The sequence below is a fragment of the Lontra canadensis genome, unplaced genomic scaffold (assembly GCF_010015895.1).
Source record: "Lontra canadensis isolate GAN:19392208 unplaced genomic scaffold, GSC_riverotter_1.0 scaffold24, whole genome shotgun sequence".
Classification (NCBI taxonomy): Eukaryota; Metazoa; Chordata; class Mammalia; order Carnivora; family Mustelidae; genus Lontra; species Lontra canadensis.
The window spans coordinates 13,402,630-13,425,080 of NW_022631018.1; the positions used below are offsets into that span (position 1 = coordinate 13,402,630).

The following is a 22,451-nucleotide window of genomic DNA, read 5'->3' on the forward strand; positions in this document are numbered from 1 at the left end:
TATTTCTGGAGCGTGAGCAGCAAATCTAGCGTGACCCGACGTCTAGTGCCTCATTGTTTGAGACTTGGATAAAATCATTGATAAATATCAACCTCAGACTTTCCCAAAAACTCTGCTGACTTTGTCATTCAAACAAGAAAAGAAAAGGTGGTGCCTGTCGTTACCCCCTTGACCAGTTCCCTGTGGCCGGTGGGTGTTGTAGCCCTTTTCCTTGACTCCATAAAGAATGCAAATAGGTAGCCGGAGGAACCAGGGCTGGGGACGCTGGCTCCGATGAGGGCGGATGTGGGAAGCTATTTAAAAAACAGGTAACTGTGAAAATCCAGTCCCAGGGAATCTTCTCTCTGACCACAATTCTCAGCTCCGCCCTCCACCCCAACGCAGCCCAGGGAGAGCTGGAAGGAGAGGAAAGGCAGTCCCTGAGGTTGGGAGACAATTGTCCCCACATCCGCCCCCTCTCACCCCCCACCAGGGAATGGGAGGCGTAACTAAAAAATACTGTTTTCCGGGGCGCAGGACCTTACCCACTATTTCTAGCCTCCTTCTGGGGCCTAGAAATACTTCTAGAGAAAAGAAAAATACAGATCATGCCACCAGTTGAACCCAAACCACCAGCTCAGTCTGAGAAAAAGGCCTGGAACCCCTCCGGCAGGGTCAGAGGAGGTCCCCAAATGACACTAACCTCCCCCCACCCCGGTAGTGCACCCGGAAGTGCTGTTCAAAATCGCGCCTGTGGTTGGGACAGCACGAATGGACTCAGAGAGTTTCATAAGCCCCGAAGACGCGGTTATTCCCACAAGCCCGCATCTGTAAACCGGTCACTCAACCTGGTCTCTGTGAACGGTCTCTTTGCCAGCTCGCAAGGGGCTCCCCTGCAACCGCATGAGGGTGTCTACGGGCACGACTCCTCACTGCCTCTCTTGGCTGTTCTTTTTTTAAAAGATTTTATTTATTTACTTACAGATTGATTTAGAGCGAGCGGGGAGAAGGGCAGATGGAGAAGAGAGGGAGAATCTCTAGCAGGCTCCATGCTCAACTTGGAGCCCCATGTGGGACTCGATCCCAAGACCCTGGGATCATGACCTGAGCTGAAACCAAGAGTTGGATGGCCAACCGACTGTGCCAGGAGCTCCTGCCTCTTTTTGCTTTACCCTTTGTATCTGCACGCCCCCTCCATTTTTACTCTCCAAACGAAGGACAAAGGACGTGAACAGGGCTCCCTTGCTGCTGACCCCTGTAACCATGGGCACCTGCTCTTTTTCCCCCAGTGACTCAGCTTGAAAGGGACATGGCAGCCCAGACCCCCAAGCCCTGGGTCTTCCACTCATCCATCCTTCTATCCATCTGTCACTTGTCTGTAATGGGCTGCACAGTGGGACCCCCAAGTCCACTCAGAATTCATGATCTCTGCCTTTATGTGGAATTGGGTCTTGGTAGATGCAATTAGTTAAGGATTGAGAGGAGGTTGTACTGGATTAGGGTGGGCCCTTAATCCAATGACTGGGGTCCTTGTAATAAAAGAGAGACCCCAGAGGAGAAGTCGGGGGGAAGGCAGAGACTAGAGCAAAGCAGCCACAAACCAAAGGACTCCTGCAGCCACCTGGACACTGGAAGAGACAAGGGAGGGCTCCTCCCTAGAATCTTTGGAGGGAACACGACCCCACCTTGATCTGGGACTTCAAGCCTCCCAAACTATGACAGAATACGGTTTCCGTTGTTTGAAGTCGCCTCGTTTGTGGTAGTTTCTGATGGCAGCTTTAGGAATCTGATACACTATTGGTCTCTAATCTATCATCTGTCACCTACCACCATCGTCATTCCCACTGCCCATGAACTGTTCTTTATAGCTGGGGTTCTTGACCCCCAGCAGCTCAAACCCAGGCCTGGGTCCCATCCCCACATCTTCTGATTCACTTGGCCTGGGGTGTGGCTCAGGGACTGGTGGTTCGTTGAAGCTCTCTCTTCAGTCCCTAAATCGCTCTGGCTCTGATCGTCCTGCCTCCTCCTTACAAGGACCTTTGCCCGTAACATTGGACCCACCCAGATAATCCGGGGCGACCTCCCCCCAAATCCTTAATGTCATCATATCTGCCAAACCCCCCTTCCTGTGTAAGGGAATATATCCACCAACTTCCTTTTCTAGGTATTAGGATGTGAACATCTTGGGTGGGGGGAGGGCGCATCCCACCTCTGTCACCAAGTAAGAGAGCAGTTTTGAAATTTCCTGCTGACCTTCTGGGTGTTCGCTTCAGACCACACCCCTGCCCACATCCAGGAGACAGGACGACCTTCTCAGAATCCCACCCTGAGCTCATGGCCTTCAGAAACTCTCCGTCCACGACTGAATATACAAACAGCTTCCTTTTTTGTGTGCTGTTTGTCAGAAAGCATAAAGATAAGTAATACCGCTTTGACCATCTATAAATAGGCAGAAACAAAAACCAAGCATGTTTTTTAAAAAATCGTTTTGATGTCAGAATTTGCCAAATGGTGACATCTCATGCTATTGCCCTCGCTGGGCGGAAGGAGCAAGAAATGGGCAGCCAGCGGACAGCAGGGCGAGCCCAAGCAGGGCGCTGTGCGTAGTTCAGGGCGGGTAAAGAACACAAATGAGAATCCTCTGCTCCCGACTGGCTACAGAGCTGCACCCCACCTGCCTACAAGAGGTTCAGCAGGAAGGAGCACAGGTCCACCTCCACCCCCAGGCTCAGCTACGTGAGAACATGGGCTCCTGGTTTCCATGAACGCATCAGAAGGAAAGCCTCTGAGTCCTAGGGTACTAGCAAGCAGAAACCTGCTTTCCTCTTGCAGAGGCACAGGAAAGTCCTCCGTAAAAACACCAGGATGCCTGGGTGGCTCAGTCTGTTAAGCATCTGCATGCAGCTCAGGTCATGATCTTGGGATTCTGGGATTGAGCCCTGAGTCGGGCTCCCTGCTCAGCAGGGAGTCTGCTTTTCTCTCTGCCTCTGCTGCTCCCCCTGCCCACACTCTCTCTCAAATAAAAAAGAAAGAAAAGAAAAGAGAAAAGAAAAGAACAGGAAGGGAGGAAGGGAGAGAGAAAGGAAGGAAGGAAGGAAGCAAGCAAGCAAGCAGACTCCTTTCTAGGCTGGTGTCACTTTGCACTCCTCTTGCCCATAACCTAAAATGTAGATTCCAATAATGCCTGCACTTATAAGGCATGATCAATTTCTAGAGATATAATAGAGGTAATCCCACATTGACTTCAGCCAGAGCTCAGTCTACCATTGTCTGACATCAATTCCAATGGATGCTTTTTGAGAAAGCAGGATAATTTTTACCAAAGACATTTTCCTTTGACTCAAGGAATGCACATCAAATACTTCATCACGTTAATGATCTGTTATGGATTTACAACTCATGCATTAATCTAAGATCATCTTAAATTTTCTTGGCACGTCCTCTTTATCGGCGTGCCATGAAATAAAGTTCTTCTGTCTCTTCGAATGCACCTACATTGAGTGTGACATCAAATGCACCCCCCCCCGGATTCTTTGCACAGCATCCAAGAATTTATTGAATATCGTTAAGATATTTTAGGTTAAAGATTTGCTTGATGTCAATTAACCGGTTGGTTTCCACCAAAAATCTTGGGGTCTGGATAGATCTTTTGCCCGGAATGTTTTCCTGAACTGAACCTAGGGCTGGTCACAAGAAGCTCCATTACTGTTCCCCTGAGAGCAACATTTTCTTTAAGGAGCAGCCATTTTTGCATGTGTTAGTTGCTGGGAGGGACAGAAGAACAAAAAGCATCCGTGTTCTCCGTGAGTCTGTAATCTAGCCAAAGGGATCCAACCAAGATTCAGGAAACTCTGAACAAAGAATTTGGTATCTCTCATCGTCAGTCTTCTCTTCTGGCAAATGAGGGGATTTGAATAGATCACTGATGCTGGTATCCCTGCCCTATGGTTCATAAAATATTTTCCTATTTTTAACTCTACTGTCCAACCACCTTACAGGGTAGGGGTTCCATAGGTTAAGGAAATAAATTAAGATGTTAAGTTACTAAGCTGAAGTTCAATGAGTGTTGGAGCCACGGACTTGACCCCTCAGTGAGAGGGTCTCCAGATTCCCACCGTGATACCAAAGACGGTGACTGTTCTGCTGGATTCTGTGATTCTGGACTGGAATCCAAACATTCTTTTGTTTCCGAGCGTGATGTGGGTACAGTCTTTCCTGCACTTATTTACCAAAATGAAGAGAAATCAGGCAAAAGCAGCTGCTGTTCAAAAAGATGAAGTTAATCCGTGGTTGACTACAAGGAAGTCATGTCTTTTTAAAGTTAAAACCCATGTGGTCCATGGAAGGTTCTAGAATATTTCCTGCTTCCCCCATTACATATATAGACTGTGTTAACTGTCTACAAGCTCATCGAAGAAAGTCTCTCCAGGAAATACAATTGAAGGTTGCTTCTTGAAGACTGTGGGTTCCAGGCGGCTGGAGGAGTTTGAGGGACCTCTGTCTGACCCATATGAAGGATTCCCCCTGTCAGTGTTGGAAAGCCTGTCCTCGTCTCTGTCATCCTCCCTGCACTGAAATGGCAGAAGGTCAGCGTCCTCCTCTCCCTCATTTCCGCAAGCCCCGGGTCCGTGGGTGTGGAGCAGAACTGTCAGCAGCAACAAAGCCTAGATGCTTCTCTGCCCAGGGAACGGCTCTGGCACCAGTCCAGAGGGCTCTCCGCTCTGTGGGGAGGGGAGTGGGAGTGCGGGTGGGCAGGAAAAGTGAGGTCAGCTTTCAGGGCAGTCAACCGTCTCTGCTGAGCCAGCTAGGCCGTGAGCTGAAGGATATTTCCTGCAGGGAGAGAGGTCCACGGCAGGAGACATTGAGTCTGGCCAGACCCAGATCACCCAGCCCCGGGCATCAGGATGACACAGTCGCGACACGGGGACGCTGATTTGCAGCCAGGCACCGAACTGCTTTATCCCAGATGGATTCCCTTTGATCCCTTTATCAACCCGGGGGAAAGGCATGAATCAGTCTATCCTGGAGTTGGACGGGAGCCATCAAACGTACCCGGGAAACTCTCAAATGGGTGGCTCGTGGGAATCACCTCTAGACCACAGCAACCCGCCCTTGGCCGTGGGCTGGACCGCAAGCCCTTCTGTGCGCTCTCAGAGCAAGCTGGGATGCACCCCTGCCTTCGCCTCCCTGGCGCATACTGAGCGGTTTCACCTGCTTCATCCCCTGAGGGCCCCAGGACCCAAGGCGGGAGCCCCGCCAACACCCCCCAGAGCGCCCGGGCTTGATTAGAGGCCAATACACATTTGTTATTGTCCCAGAGATTCTCTCATCAGAGGTGGAGGGAAGAGAGGAGGAGCAGAAAGAATCCGAGCACAGATGACAGAAATGCACCAGTAATCCTTGAACCTGCGTGTAGGCGGCATCTTCATGGGCCCCGCTCCTGCCCCCCACCCATCCTAACTTCTCTAGCACTCCGACCCTTTCACATGGGGTCACCAGCTCCCAGTCCTTCTGTCCCTGCTCATTCGTGCTGGGTGGTGGCTGGGTCTTCCAGCTAACACCGGATCTATGTTACAAGGGCCCCGGGACCCCGGGGAGGTGAAACCTGAGTTGTCTGAGTAACACGAGTACGTGGCTAGCACAGCCCGGGAGGTGTGGAAAACACGACCTGGGGAGAAGAATGTGTCCGGGAGTGTTTTATTTATAGTAGCGAAAACCTAAACGCTAGTAATTGGTGCTTGGTTGTATAAATCGGGCCATGCTCAGATAATGGATCATATTTATATAAGGGCGTATTATGCTACCATTAAGGGTCATATTTTAGGAAACTATTTAATGGCACGGGAAAATGCACCCAGTGTATTAAGCGGAAAGCAGATGACAGAATTAAACAACATCGCCATTTCATAAATGATGTTCCCTTAAAATACTGGGAGGACAGGCACCCACTGTTACAGAGTCTATTTCTAGGTGCGGTTGACTTTTAAAGTCTTACTTGGACTTTTTTGTATATTTTGTGATTTTACAGTAACCTTCTGACTTTTTGTAGCTTCCAAAATAAAGTATTTAAAATCTCAAGCAGAGGAAGGCATGTGATTCAGCAACGGAAGGGGGCAGGTGAATTCAGGTCCGGGATGGTTATGTTCCAGCATTGGACTGGGAAGCCCTGTCAGGGTGCTGTTGGCCCATCGCCAGATTTATGCCATGACCCAGAACATCCCAGCCAAAAGGAAAGGGGCAGGTAGGCCCCTGGAGGTCAGGATAGGAGTGGTTTTCTTTGGTATGCCATGCCTGAAAAGGAGCCAGTTCTGGGGAAGAGGTTGATAGAAGACTGCTCTGGGATACGGTGGTAAAGTCGGGAGTGGCTGAGGGAGGGAAACCGCTCCCCAAAGCAGGGGCAAGCTGGTGCTGGCTCTCTTACCAACTACAGGGCTGCAGGTACCTCGATTTCCCTGTCCACAAAAGGAAGATGCTACATCTGTCCTTCCCACTCACGGTCCTACTGTGAGGTTACAGAAAATGATGTGTACGCTGCATTTCATAAACTCCAAAGCACCCACCCGGTAAATGAACGTGGGCAACCCAAGAATGCTAACTTCTCAAGACGCCGATCCAGGCTGTCCACATTCCTTCACAGATCAAGAGTAGCCACCTATGCTCTAGAAAATTCACCAGGAGTTGGATCAGCCGCATTTACCTACCTTTATGTTTCCCCACATCATTGCCGCTTGTAACAAAAACCATGTCGTGTTTGCTCAACTTGCTTCCCCTCTGTCCCGGACACATGGACAGACTGGCTTTCCCAGCCTCCCCAGCGGGAAAGGGGGGCCGAGGCCCTGGACTCCAGCTACAGGAATGCAGCTGGAAGTGCCCTGTGCCCCTGCGAGGCTGGGCCCCCCTCTCCACTCCCATGTTCCCCTGTGAGATTCTCCACAATCTCTCTTCTTCCCACATTTCTTGGCCACTTGTGCAAGAACTGGTGGCAGACTCTGAGGCCTCTGGAAAATGGTGACACGGAGAGGAGTAGAAGGCCATGCACCAAACACCCAGTATAGCAGGAACATGTGTAAGAAATACCCTGAGATCACCTGTTACACCCCAGCTAGCCTCCCTGACTAGCACAGTCCATGACCATGGCCACCTCTCCATGCCACAGCAACTCTCAATGCTTTCCGCGGCTTCCCACATACCCAGTGCAGGGGACACAGACACATATGGTAAACCCAACCCTTATCCAACAGAAAACTCACCCAAGAGAAATCAAGGTAATTTTTTTTTTTTTAAAGATTCCTTGGCAGATTTAGGACCTGCTCTCTTATTTCTTTAGGGAAACTTGGGACTTTGAGCTCATTTCAATAACTGCAAAGAGAAAATAAGAAAATGGGAAGACACTTTTGGTAATGTCATCCCAACCGTATTTCAAGTGAGTTGCAAACAGAAAAGGGTTCTGGTCCATCAAGGCGGAAGAGGTTAGGAAGGGAGTCCACACCTCTTCTGGAAGGTCCAGACAGTGGAAGAAGAAAGCTAAAGGGATCACTGGTCCCTCAGATATTTTCTCTTTATTTAGCTATGCCCAGCGAGGTCACCTGGGGACATTAGGCTCTGAGTTGGGGAGTTCCCAGAAGGAAAAGGACAAAGGCAAGAAGTGCTGTCCATGTCTCTGTTTTGACTCCAACCCAACTTACTCTAATTTGTTCAGAGGCCACTTACCTGGTATGGGTACAGGGTGACCCCGTTGGTCCTCGACAGGGACCAGGTGCCATCCAGGTACTGGTGAGCCTGAATGGCCACTGAGTTGAGGATGTTCCCATTGCTGGGACTGGTGGCCATCTGGAGGCTGACCTTGGCCTGGTGGGTTGGGGACCCACTCTTCTTCTCGGCCCCATTGCTGACCCCGAGGCTGTTGGGTTTGCTGCTATGCTTGTTGTTGACAAAGGCTGTGTAGTTGGAGGAGGCATAGGGGGCAGGCACAAAGGCCCACTCTCTGGGCTGCTGGAGCCCACTCACGTGCCGGGGCCCCACCAGGGTGGGCATGTTGGAGAGCGGCGGGGGCGAGCCAGGGGAGCCATCATAATGCTCGCTGCCCGCTGCCTGCTCCAAGGTCAGCACCATCTGGATGGCCTCCTGCTTCAACTGGTTCAGGTGCGTGGCACAAACGTCACAGCGATTGTCCTTGTCATTCCACGCCTTCCGGATGGTGTTGGGGACTTGGAGCTTGTCGTGAATCACAGCCGAGAAAGCAGGGTCCTAGAGAACACACAAGAGAAAAAAACAGGAGAACCTATCACTCAAGGCTGGTAAGCACAATTCACACAAGAGCGAGGCCCTAGATGAAGTCAGAGTTGGACTGTCTGGTAGACAGCCAACAGAAACGAGCAGCCAGACTGTCAGGACAGCCTCTGGTGGACAAACACAGGTGATGGATATAAGATCATGATGTGCAGACATTAAGGAAAAACTTTTAAAAACAATCTTTAAGCCTCCTCCTCACCAGGATGGTCACATAAGAACATTCTGGATTCTTTTTCTTGCATCCGCTGAGGAATTACAGCCATACCTGTCCCTCCCCAAGGTGTTCACTAAGAAGACACAAATGTTTGTGCAGGTGTGAGGGGGGGAGTGCAGTTGTTCGGGACCGAAGCATGGGGTCCCTGGTTCCCTGTGACCCACGGAACACTGGAGATTGATGGAGATTCTAAGAAAGTCTTGGCCTCATTAGGACTGTGTGCTAAGTGCCACTGGAAGAAAACCAAACAGAAGAGATTCTGGACCAGAGACCCCACAGCCTCACAAGCCTGAAGATTCACTGATTACCATTTGCTCATGGCGAGCTTAGATACATGAGTCTGATACCCGGACCAACTCAAAGAAAGCTATCTCCTTGGCAATCAGTCCAAGATACTGTTCCCCATAAACTTCATCTACAACGACGATTCAAATTCTTTAGTTCAGAAACCCTCATCTAAGAGAAATCAGAAACTGAACCGAAGGAGGACGATTTCTTTCCTTGACGTGATTTTTACGGGACAACAGGACTTCGCAGAGAAACACGCCCTAGGAGGATCAACTGGTTACCAGAATATTCGGATATTCTAGTTCCAGCTCTGCTACTAATTAGCTGTGTGACCTTGGACAAGCTACATAGCCTCACTGAGACCCTCACCCGTCACACGAGGCCATGGCCTCTCCTTGTAAGGTCCTTCCAGCTCCGTGACCCTGGTTGTGGAGAAATTGGGACAAGAGAGTAGTTCTGCGTATTATAGAGACAGAGCCGTATGCCACCTTGGGGGCCTGATCAATCTTCTGAGAGGCAAATAATGGATGAGACTCATCTCTAGGCTTGTTTTCCTCTAGGGCATTAGAAGGAAACCTGCTCTTCTGAAACCTCTGTCAGCATTTGTGGGGTGGCGGGGGTTGGCCGGAAGATCCGTGGTGGGAGGGCTGTTCGCAATTAGGATCCGTCTTGATTACGGGTCGCAGCATTTTGTTTTGTCTGTTTAACTACCCTGAAGAGCTCCTCAGTGTGCCCTGATTAATTGATTAATAAATCAAGAGGTCTCTTCACACAGCAGCAGCAAGGAGTGGCTCGCGGGACAGAAACTCAAGACAGCTGGATAAAATGATGGGAAATAATAGGAGGTCAAGATTGATCAAGTCTGGTTGAGCAAGTGATGCGAACCGTATGAGACCTGTCTTGTGGCGTCCTTCTCGCTGAGAGCTGCTTTGCCCAGAGTCACAGTGCAACTCAGAGCGTGTGGCATCCAAACGGGCCCCTCGTGGACCACGTCCGAGTAGACCATCACTTCCGTTTTCAGATAAGGAGACTGAGCTCCAGAAGGGTTAAAAGCTTGAACGACACCCAGACTTCTCAACCATTAGCTTGTGAAGAGTCATATTTATCCCTGGACTCATATTTTTTTGCACATAAAGTTTTCACCTTGTCGATCTAGGAAATGTTCATTTATCCTAAGAAATTTATTTGAGCCTCCATATACCAAGTTAGAGTTTCCTGCTTTTTCTTTTTGTTTTTAAAAGACTGTATTTACTTATTTGAGAGACAGAGAGAGAGAGAGCACAGGCAGGCCAAGGGGCACAGGGAGAGGGAGAAGCAAGCTCCCTGCTGAGCAGGGAATCCAATGTTGGGCTCAATCCCAGGACCCCAAGATCATGACCTAAGCGGAAGGCAGATGCTCAGCTGACTGAGCCCCCCAGATGCCCCCATGTCTCTTGTGTTTTCATATAATACTACATAATGAGAATTTTCCCTTATAGATAAATGTCATTTGAAAATGTGACTTTTAATGACGACACCGTATTTCAGCCTTTAGTTGTTTCAAAGGTCAATTACTTATTCCCACATGCTACGTCATTTTCAACTTGGACTTTTAAGTTTAAGGGTTCTGCACCCAAAACATTCTCCCTCTCAGAAATAACAGAAATTATTTGTCCTCCACATCCCCCATGAATTCAAGAAAACACCGAGGATCCTGGTCATGTTTAGAAGAAGGGTTAGGGAAAAGTGAAGGTCATGTTCAGACCTGCCTCTGCCCCCCATCCGTGACTGCTGGAAAGGAACACAGAAAATTCTGTAAGATGGTTTTCTGACCACTTTATGGCTCCTTTACTTTTCCAAGGGCATTTTGGGGAAAGGATCATCCTGCCACATCCCCCTAAGCATCTCTTAGACAAGTGACCCTCCTCAGGTTGGCTCTCCCACCCCTCCATCTTCTAACAGACTGTTCTAAGAAATTACAACAAACTCTTCCCCAGGAAATGGCATCCAAGCCCATGGCTTCAAGAGCCATCGATACCCCAGTGACTATGAATTCTCTCTCCCTGTCCTAGCTGGGCTTTCTCCAGAATTCTGAGCCTTATATCTCATGCCTTCCTGGAAAACGTCTCCCAGATACTCTTCAAACTGACAAATCAAAATTAATTTTATTTGCCCCTAAACCTATTTGTATTCCAACAGTTACCATCAAAGTTTAAATAGTACCCTTATCCATTCTGGCGTCCAAGCTAGAAATCTAGAACCTTCCTCATCTCCTCCTTTCCCTGCCAGTCCAGTGGCCAAAGGCAGATGGTACCTTCTAAAAGCCCATGCCTGTCCTTCCACTCCATGCCTCCTGCCATAATAAAGCTGTTAGCACTTCTCACATCACTGTGGTCTCCCCGATTCTAACCTTGATCTTGAAACTGCCCCCCCAAAAAAATTATACTAAAAGGCAGATCTAGTGCTATCTGCTTTCCTATACTTGCACTCTAGAAGCGACCTCACTTCTGTGGTTTCTGTTTGTAGGACTCTCTACTAGACCGTCGTCAGCTCCTTGAGAGGAAATAATCTTTCTTTCCATCTTTAATCCCTCCTCCCCCAGTAAGGGCTGGAAAAGTATTTGTGAAATAAATCTGTGAATGAAAATAACTCAAGCAAGGCAGAAACAGCCAAGTAACAAAGTTGGTCTGGGCCCACCTCTCGTTTATTTTGTCTAAGTGAGCTACTCGCCTATTAGACAATTCTTCCAGACGCAATGTTTAATTAGATTTTTCCAACCGTATTTGTTCTACCTGGTTCAAAAGACTCGTGTTTGTCCACCATAATCCGGATGCCCTCCTTTGACCTGACTCTCCCTTCAACTATTAGACTATATCGTCCCTTCTCTTACCTCAATACACAATCTCTCATTCTTTTTCCTAAGTTGCCAGAAAAGTAATGTTTATATGCAAAGATTTTTGGGTTTGTTTTACCATCGGGCCAGCTCATCAGCAGAAAAACAAGGGAAACCTACATAAAGGAGTAGTCCAGATTGGCAGGACACCCCGGGGCAGCTGGGCTGGACCCCCGGCAAGCACATGGCACGCTTATTGTCCAAGAGCGGGGTGGGGGGGCGGGGGCGCAGTGCTGGCTTTCGGCACATGAGGCGGGGCTGCTCCCTAGAGCACAGACCGACCATGGACCCGGAGCAAGGACGCAGGAATTACTACCCAAGCAGACCATGTGCTAAGGATCCTCATTGCTTTCTGTCCCATTTCATCCTCTGCTCTGCTATAAATGCTAACGCCACTTTCAAGGACAGGGGTGTGGGTTTTTTCCAAGTAATTTTAGCCAGAAGCGTACTTTGACAGTGTTCCTCCAAAGCCTCTGGGTCTGGGAGGGAGGCAACGGCTGGAGTCAGTGTCTAACATGTGTCCTACAAATTCCCGTTGTTGTTTGCTCCTGGTTTCTTTTTCCAGAGGCCCCTCGTGACAAGCTCGTCCAGATTTAAGCTGTTACTTCAAAGGCAGTTTCTTTCCACTTTGTTCTTAAAACTTTCTTCCTCTGTAAACGCTGTTCCAAGAGGCCCAGGATGGCGGGTAGGACTCAGAATTGCAGGCAGCTTCCCAGAAGATCAATGATTTTACCTTCACACTCCTCAGAATCTTTCCAGCGAGAGGTTGTGGTCCCGCCCCGCTCCTCCCCTCCCGACACATTCCTCATCAGTGTTCTTTCTTTCTCAAGAATCTGTGCTCTTCACAGCGGGTCTGTCCCCAAAGGCAGGTGCCCATGTTAATGATCCTTTTTTTTTGAAGGGAAACAGCAAAATGGAAAGTTTGCAAACCAGCAGATAGGAGACCTCAGCGGTGTCTGAACCAAGAAAACACACACTCTCATTCCTACCTAGCTCAATATTCAAATATTTGGACTCACATGCCCCCCAAAGAAATGGTTCTATTTTTTTGCCCACACCTTGGTAATTTCAGGAGAAACAGCAAGATAATCTGACCACATCCTAATTAGCCAGGGGCAGAAAGGAGAATTTAAATATCTAAAATCTAAGGATGTACCCCAAATGCCAACTAGTGGGTGTAACTTTTTTCTCAGGGTGATGTGGTCCCCTGTCAGCTGACCAGCCCCCCAAACTGCACACCTCACTTTCCATACATCAAGTTCATGCATCCGGGCCTGATGACCCACAGTCCTTCCCAAGTGAGACTCCACTCATCCAGCCCTCTTGTTGAATCTGCCCAGAGCAAGTGACCAGCGACTAAACATCATGTTCTCTACTCCTGTTGATCAGAGTCCCCAGACCCCCAAAGAGAGCATCAGACTACCCTCAAGGGAAGCCTTACAGGGAACAAATCAGACTGTGACAAGTGATGACATCTCACTGCACTGGGTAGTGGAGAGTGACCCCCTTCGCGGGGGCTGCTGTTCTAACACCATGCAAGCTGAAGAGGGTCCGAATGGTCCCTTGTGTTTGGCCCAAGGACACAAGGCTCGTTCTGCAAAGTTAGGTGGTTTCGAGAGGGAGGGAGGCAGAGGGGTATGGAAGAGAGCTCACAGGGAGTGCGATCATTAGACATCCTTCCAGGTGAGGCCTGAAAGCCAAAGCCAAAACGACAACCACAGCAGGGCCAAAGGCTAGCCCTGACATCTCACTAGCCTCGTCACCGTGAAACCTCCTCTGGCCTCTGGGGCCGTCTGAACACAAGGCTTGTCATCTCCCTTCCTCGTCTGCTTTGCGAGCCACCGGCGCTCCGCTCGGTAATGACGATCACACATGGACACGGATCCTAGCACATGAGCAAGCGTGAACGTGAAGGCATGCTGGTAACGAGCTCAGAGAGACAAAAAAAAAAAAAAAAAACCCACCGAGGGAAGAAATGTTAAGTGTCAGACCAAAGTTGTTCTACATAAGAAACCAGATTAACCTGGGATGTAGTGATTGGGCCCAGCCGAAGCAGTCCGGCTCAGCATTAGGGCAGGGAGATGCAGGGGTGGGGGCGGCTTGGGTGGAAATGACTGCGGTCCCCACGGGAGGCTGTTGGGTGCAGGGATGCAATTTACACGGGATGCAATTCACAAGGCTGCTTGCAGCAACTGCAGAACAGCATTGCAGCCCCTAAGACCCTTCTGCTTCAAAAGAAAAGGGAGCTTTTAAATTAGAACTTAATACGATTAAGAAGAGTTCACGGATTGCTTGAAAGAATAGGTATGGTGTCCCTATTAAGACCATAGTCCTTTTTAATCCCCGTGTCTCATCTTCTCTGACTCAATGGCACAGACAGGGTTTGTCCATGCTCTTGGAAACGTTCCCTTACAAGCATGCAAGGTTCGGGCCCCTGGTTTAACATTTCGGAGCTACGAAAAAACCCTCCCCAATCTTCAGTCTCCCTAAATGTAAAAACGGGAACTGAGAATTGTCCCTGTTTTATTGAGCAAGGATTAGTTGCAGTCATATGTGTGAAATGTGGGGTACACAGTCCCGGTCCTTGGAAAATGTTAAGTGAAGGTAGTAATTATTATTTTGTTTTTAGATTTTTATTTATTTATTCATCAGAGAGAGAGAGAGAGCACAAGCAGGAGGAGTGGCAAAGAGAGAAGCAGACTCCTCACTGAGCAGAAAGCCTGATGCGGAACTCGATCCCAGGACCCTGGGATCATGACCCGAACTAAAGGCAGGTGCCTCACCAACTGAGTCACCTAGGGAGTCATTAGCATCAGTGTCATACTTCTCAGAATCTAATACCACACGTCACATTTATGAATTTAGTCCTTCAGGTGATGATGATGATGGCAATATGGTGACAATGATCTCGGGGCTTCCTTTCACCCAGGAGGATTCAGCAAACACCTTTGGAATTAAGAGGTGAGGACATGACAAAGATGAGGACACACGGTCTTCAGTTAGCATCTTTCACACTTGCGTAAGTCAAGGTCCTCTTAAAAGGAACTGAAGTGGGGCACCTGGGTGGCTCAGTGGGTTAAAGCCTCTGCCTTCAGCTCAGGTCATGGTCCCAGAGTCCTGGGATCAAGCCCTGCATCGGGCTCTTTGCTCAGTGGGGAGCCTGCTTCCTCCTCTCTCTCTGCCTGCCTCTCTGCCTACTTGTGATCTCTGTCTGTCAAATAAATAAAATCTTTAAAGAAAAAAAAAAAAAAAAAAAAAGGAACCGAAGTAAGAAGGGGTCTGTGGAATTCTTGTGCACAGAGCGCACCCGTGCTTCCGAGCCTTCTTCTCTGGGTTGAGGTGAAACAATCTGACAATGGAACCTACGATATAATGTTGCTAAACTGAGAAGAACTCCTCACCTCTCTCCCAGGAGGGGGGCAGTGCCCCTGAAGGCGCTCTGCGGAATGTTCAAGTAGAATCCAAGACTGGTGTCTTCTCCTCAACCCAGGAGGCAGAGAAAGAGGAAAATGGTTTTGCCTTAGTCTAACTACCTTTGAACCTGAAAATCTGGTCCTCCAGGCTACGCCCAGGCCCTGGGGAAGAGGATCTGTTCACAAATAGTTCAAGGCCTTAGGACGGAGCGTAGATGCTCGCTGAATACTTACCTACATTTTGCCCAGAGGTGCAAGGTTCTCGTTCAGCTTGACACAAAACGAAAGCCCAGGACTCCACAGATACGAAGCACTGATGAAGGCTGCGTGTGGTGCACTCGAATTCTACCTTTGAACTCTTGAAGTCCATTTGCATTAGATGTATTTGTCATGTGTGGGCTACAACGTGCCATCAAGGGTCACTGGATTTTTTTTTTTTCCAATCTCTAAGTAGTTGTGTTAGTTTAATGCTCTTAAGGATTCTGTTAATTACCTAATTATGAAATTGCCTGATGCTTCTTTTTCCTTTAATGGACTTTGGATGCGTGAAATGCTGCAGAAATGTACTTGGCGATGCTTTTTGGACTCACTACAGAAAAATAAAGTACCTACAATTTGAGATTGGTGTTGTTCTTAAAAGACGGAACTTCAACAAACTGTTCCCACCATACTCTACAACACGCTTAAATATTTCTGCTGGTCCCCCTGGGTCCTAACCCTTGTGATGCCTGTGTTTCCAGCCCCGTGTAATCTGCTTCAAGTTGTCTTGTCAGACACCTGTCTCGGGGATCCCCATGTGACCCTCCTGCATAGTCAGGGTGGGCGTATTTCTGTCCAGAGAAGCCCTTGCATGTCCCTGCCTCTGGGCCTTTGCTCGAGTCTCTGCCCTCATGATAACACCCAGCCTGCCTTGTAAATCACGAGAAAACTGGTGGGGGTGATGGAGATGTCCACGATGGCAACAGTGGTCCCGTGGGTCTATACATGTGGCCAAATGCATCAAATTATACACTTTAGATGTGTATGGTTTACTGAAAGCCAATTATATTCCCATAAAGCTAAAACAAACAAAAAAACCCTGTTCGTCCAGTGTAAGACCCAACTTGGGCATGAAACCTGACTCTCAGAAGGGATGTCTTCTCCCCGCTGACCTCCAACGCACTTCTCCGATCTGAGTTACCCGAATCACTTGGCGGACACTTCCTTGTTACTTAGCGCTGGACATGTTCTATCTCCATAATCATGGCAAATTCCAAGGGTGCAGAAAGCATGCCATGATTTTAATAATAATGGTAAGTTCTACTCTTGCCCCTGGAGACTCCTCGAGACAGCAGCCAGGGGGACCCACTGAAGTCTTAAATCCAGTGTTGACATTCCTTGACTACAGGCCTCCCCGGCCTGCCTGACTCCCCTCAGAGCCAAGTCACAGTCTGTGCACCCAGCCTGCACTACCTGGCCTCCTGTCCCTTCCCCAAGCTGTGACTCGCAGATCCCGGGACCTCTCTTAGATCCTCTGGATCCTGTGTGAGGATCTCGGGGGCTCTGGAATCTGCATTTTAGCAAGGCTTCCGGGTGACTCTGGGGGACGCTTTCATGAACGGATGGGAAGGGAGAGACGGAATGAGGGGAAGCAGAGGAACAGGCAGAAAGGACATCCGTCCGTCCCTTTCAAGCACCCCACCCTCACTGTGGCCTTCAGGCAGGAGCTCTCCACTCCACCTTACGAACTGAGGAAAGCTTGGTGCTGGGGTCTGCTGCTTTTTCTAGACAATAATCCAAGACAACGATAAATGGCTCATGGGACAGAGCCCCGAGACTACGGGTACACAGCAAAATTCTCTCCCCGACTCCAGGGGCTCTCACCCCCTGGAGGACATCTGCAAAGACCAAAGATGGTCATCGTGGTCACAGCTGGGAGGGGGCTAGTGGGTAGAGGCCAAGGATGATGGTAAAAATCAGGATATCTGGGAAAAGACTCACATACCCAGAATGGCCCAGTCCCCAGGGCAGCTGTGCCGAGGCTGAAGGCGGGGCCTGCGCCCCCTCCCGACTGTCCTGGGAATGGATGCGGGGCAAAGAGGCCGGCGCTCTAAATCCAGAAGCAAATCCGGCTTCTGTCCCACACTCACTGCGGTGTGGGGTCCCCAAAATCTCAAAAGCACGGTCTCTTCACGTGGTGACGGCTCGGTCGTGGCTGACCGTCATGGCCGGCCGTGGATGCTGCCACGGGTGGGCACAGACCCCCACGCGCCAGTGGAGAGCAGGTCCCAGCCCCCCGCCACCCTTCTATCGGGGTACACGTGCCACTGCCCCCTTCTGCTGCTGACAGGGCCGCCAGCCATTCAAGGGAGCGTGGTGGGAAGGGCTGATGGGGGATCCACGTCCTGTGCCCGTGAAACCGTCTGTCTGCTTCGCGGGATCAGCGGCTGCTCACGGAGCCTGAGGTCAACAGCCTGACCACCCGGCCTGGGTTGCCGTGGACACTGCCACGGCTGCTCTCACTCTGAAATGGCCTCAGGCCTCTGCCCAGATTTCATATCATCGTAAGTTTGCAGCTTCCCTCTGGGACAGCGAAAACCAACACTGCAATGGGAAACCCATCTCAAAGATGTAATTTGATGCAATTATAGAGAAGACCGGAGATTTCGCTGTCCCTGCAGAACCCACATGGATGTGGCACAGACCACGTGCCAGGCTCAGAGCTGGCAAGATTTTGCTGGGAGGAGACACCAAGGCTTTGGCCCCATGTGCCCCCGGCTGCAGTAGACCCTTCAAGGCCAGGGCCCAAGTGGCACATGGTTGTTTCCACCCTTAGTACACATAGATGACAGAACATGCCTCTGGGCAGAGGACACGCCGGTCACAGGATGGCCGGACCACCCCAAGACCCAGCTGTGGGGTACCAGGGTGTCACCATGCCTCTGTAGGCATCCGCTTGCTTATCTGGGGTGGGCTGGATCTACCCAGGATCACCAGCAATCCGTCTTACCCTTCTTCCTTCCCTAAGGATGGCTACTGGAAATTCACGGAGTTGAGCAAAGCATCCCGGAAACAGCCTTGAGCATGGCAGGTGGCAGAGACCACGGACAAGAGGGGCAGGAAGCCCTCATACAGGGGCTTCCTCCACCTCTCCGTCCCTCCAGAGACGCCGCTGCTACAAGCTGACAGTCAGAGACGCCGTCCCCACCCGCAGTTCAGACACCGGACCGGGGGTGACCGGGAGGATGAGTGGGGGGGGGTGTGCTCCATCAGTCGGCCCAGCACACAGGAGCCTCGACTACAAAAGCTCTCCGGCTAAAGTGCTCGCTGACCTTCGCGTTTTTATTTTTATTTTCTTTTGATCTTTGAATTTTTAAAGAAGCCTTTTTAATTCGTAAGCCCCATAAAAGACAGAGTTGAATTAGTCACTTCATGTATGTTACCCACCTGCGTAGACGAATCGTATAGGAAACTGAGAACGTGAGTCCACCACCCAGACCTCTGGTGTGGTCATCCCAATGAGAACGCGGACACCTCCGCGGGGAGGGCGCAGAGCCGAGACTGGAGGAAAGCAGCCGCAGTAGCAAAGTGGCCCACACTCCCCTCCCCACACCACACACACTGCACTGCACACACACCCACCACACACACACATCACATACGCACTCACATCACAGGCGCTCACACACACACACCATATCACAAACACACATATCACACCATACCACCACACACTTACATCACACACACACAGCACACACACACATTCATACAAACTCACAAACATACCATACACTCCCATGCTCACACACACCATACCACACCAACATGCACACACACCACACACACACACCATACACACTCATGCTCATAGCCCACTACATACATACCCTACCACATATGCACTCACACATACTATATACACACAAACTACACACACACCACCATGCACGCGCACATATGCACATCACAGCACACAACCATGCACCCATACCGCACACACACCACACACACCCCTACACACCAAACACCACACATATACTCACACACTACACTACACACAACACACATACACACACATGCTCACAAGTCCATCTCTCCTGGAGGAAGTGGGTGACACGACTGTGGGGGGGTGGAGCAGGGAAAGCAGCACAGAGGAGCCAGACAGGAAGTGAGAGTTCCAGGAGGGGGAAGAAGACCCCGCCCCCTCCTCCCACCTGCCTCCCGGGGACCCACCACAAAGTTGCAGGCCAGTGCACCCCGATCTGTGTGCTCCAACAGGGGATAAGCCTGCAAAACCGCACCCACATAAGCCCTAGGTAACTTGAAAGGGGAAGGAGCAACGGGAGAACGAGATCAGAGGACTCACTGAAAAATAGATTTTAACTTCGATGTTGGGTACAGATTCCAGTAAAATTTGAGCACTTTTTAAGAAACACGGCATGGGGGGCGCCTGGGTGGCTCAGTGGGTTAAGCCTCTGCCTTCGGCTCAGGTCATGATCTCAGGGATCTGGGATCGAGCCCCGCATCGGGCTCTCTGCTCTCTCTCTCTCTCTCTGCCTACTTGTGATCTCTCTCTGTCAAATAAATAAATTCTTAAAAAGAAAGAAAGAAACACGGCGTGGACTGGGCTCAGATCTTCCACGCTGATAGGGAGCTAGAAGAAATGAACGGTTCAGGCGTATCCGCCACATGCACACGGCCACATTCTAAACCTCTCTCACAGGCAGATTTCTGCCCAATTCACCTGTTCATTCAAAGGAGTCACCCTTTCTCTCTTCGTTCACTAATTGCAATCATTTACCAAACGTGGATCAGTACCAAATGGGGCAAGGTTCTTTGCTAAGTGTTGGAAAATAAACATGGTCCTAACCCTTATGGACTATTACAAAACACAAGGTATTCAACACAGACCACTGTCCTTCCTCTTCATCCGAGAGCCTACGACGAGGTTCACAGATGAGCAGAGCTCTGGGTGAGCTGCGAATATGAGTGTGCGCTCACGCTCGCCAGTCTCCGAGCTCCACAACCTTGACCAGACCTCTGATCTCCATGAGTCTTAGTAACTTCGTCTTCAGTAACACAGGGATGATACTCATCCTTGGTACCAGTGGGAGGATGAAATGGAGTCACAGACAACCGGGTAACGTAGGGGAGTGTTGAATCGCTCTGTTGTACACCTGGAACTAATCTAACACTGTATGAGAACTACGCTAGAATTAAAATTCAAAACTTAATATAAAAGGGGGAGGTTAACAGAATAACAGGACCAGAGGGACCCATCCAGGTAATAAGCCTTTGGCTCCAGAGAAAGGCCAAGATCAAAGTGCCAAGCCCAGCTCAGCATCCAGCTCTCTGTCCAGATCTTGTCCACAGACAAGAAAATGCTCTCAGCTACGCTTATCCAAATGGACAGTTCAGGAAACATGAAGTGGCAAGTTGCTCTCTTTCTTCCCCATGTGTAGTAAGACTGATTCCATGTATGCCGCACGCCACACTCACTGAAACACTTGTGAGAAGTCACTCTCCTGGACTTTTTCCTCACAGTGGTAGAATGTTCCAGAAGGACAGACCAACAGAGTCTCACACCATCTGAACTTCCACGTAATGGGCCAGGCAAACGGAATTAGTAAGTGCTGTGGAGAGCTGCCAAGATCCTCTGGGCCCACAACACCACACACGCGTGTTTGCAGGGATCGTGGAATCACCTCAAAGTAGTGGGGCACAGAGAGAGCTGTTTCCCATTGGCGGGGAGGGGGGCTGGTGGGCCTCCTGCCACAATGTGTGGGCAACCTCAGGGACCAGGCGTGGGATCCCAGAGAAGGGTCTGAGGACTCTGTGGCTGGTAAAATGGAAAGCAAGGGAGGGCTAGAAATACTCAAGATGCAAGAGATACTGAACCGCATAGTCAGGAGGCGATCCTCATGATTAAAAACAAAAACAAACAAACAAACAAAAACTGATGGAAGACAAAGCCTTTGGAAGTGCGATTTTTGACATGTGTTCCAGGTGCAATCCCCACCTGATTTACTGCCAAAGTTCGTTCTCAAAGGACTTGGTGACTGTGTTAAGTTTCAAATATAGACATGCTCAAGATTAACTCCACAGCGTTTGGGAGCTGAAAACAGAGCCCAGCTGGGGACGGTGGTTTGATTAATACCAGATCTTTCCACATTATTATTTACAAGCAGAGTTTTAGCTGCTTTTTCTGCAAATAGGAGAGCCTGATTTATTGTTAACTAAGCCTGGTCACTTTTCCTAGAGCCTAATTCATTAAGCCAGTATCACTGAGACATTATTAAAAACCTTTGGACTTTAGGCAGTTAATATTGGGGTGGGTTTACTTGAGGGGCATTTTTAGTAAATAATTCAACATTAACGAGTACTGTGTATTTCAAAGGTTTAGGGAAGTTGTAAAATGGGATTATTGAAGTTTCCATTTTAAAAACATGGTGTTCCTTTAGTAAAACCATACCCTGTTAATGTTATTTAAACCCGTCTGGCTCTTACCATCAACTAAAAACACGTTGTTAAACCTTCTGGAATCTTCTATTACAATTCCAGATACATTTATAAGTGTCTTAAAACTTCAGAGAAGAGGAAAGAAGACTCACTTATACTTTTACTATTGTATTCACTTTGGAAATGTGAATCCATTCATACTCAAAGAGATTTACTAAAAAATTAAAGACATGGAATTCTAAAAGCATCTGTCGAGGCATTTCCTGTGGTGACTTCATTCAGTCACTCCACATACGTTGGTTAAGCACCTATTATATGCCCCACATTGGTGACGGAGCAGAGAACAAAACAGTCTCTGCCTCCTGGACCTCTCTAAAGAAAAACAAGTAAACCAGCAAGTAAGACACATCCAGCGGACATGGAGAACAATAAAGCAGGCAGTTAGAAAGGACTTCTGGATCGCAGCAGGGACTGCTCTTTACCTTGGGGTGGTCAGGGATGGCTCCTCCATCGGGGGACTCTGAACAGAGACGTGAAGGCAGCGAGGTTGTGAGCCCCAGTAGGCACCTCAGGAGGGCATCCCGGCAGAGGACAGGTGCACAGGTGAGGGCCCCGAGGTGGGGGCGGGCTGAGCATGCCCGGGGACTGCAAGGAGGCCAGCAGGGCTGCTAATGGCTTTTACAGCCATGGGACCAGGAGAGGCCATGGAGAAAGGGGGTGCAGATAGAGAAAAGGTACGAAGGCTGAGCTCTCCACGTGTTATTTTGGAGAGAGGAGACGGAATCAGAAAACGACTCTGAGAAGAAATGGGCAGCTATGTGTGGGGGCATGGAAGTGGGGATGGGAGTGGAAGAAGCTGGGGGGGAGTGTCAACCCAGGCTGGGGGACAGAACGTAAGGACCAGAGTCATCGGCCTTTTATGTGTGTCGACATGGACAGACCTGAAAAATGG

At 49.5% G+C, this 22,451-nt stretch overlaps 1 protein-coding gene across 1 annotated transcript in view; it reads right to left on the reverse strand.

Annotated features, from left to right (window-relative positions):
* The window catches only part of KIF26B (kinesin family member 26B), a 414,161-nt gene that overhangs the window by 244,037 nt on the left and 147,673 nt on the right, over positions 1 to 22,451 (reverse strand). Inside the window, exon 3 of the mRNA XM_032862876.1 lies at positions 7,690 to 8,226. Within this exon, the coding sequence (XP_032718767.1) occupies positions 7,690 to 8,226 (537 nt within the window). The remainder of the gene's footprint in view (positions 1 to 7,689; positions 8,227 to 22,451) is intronic.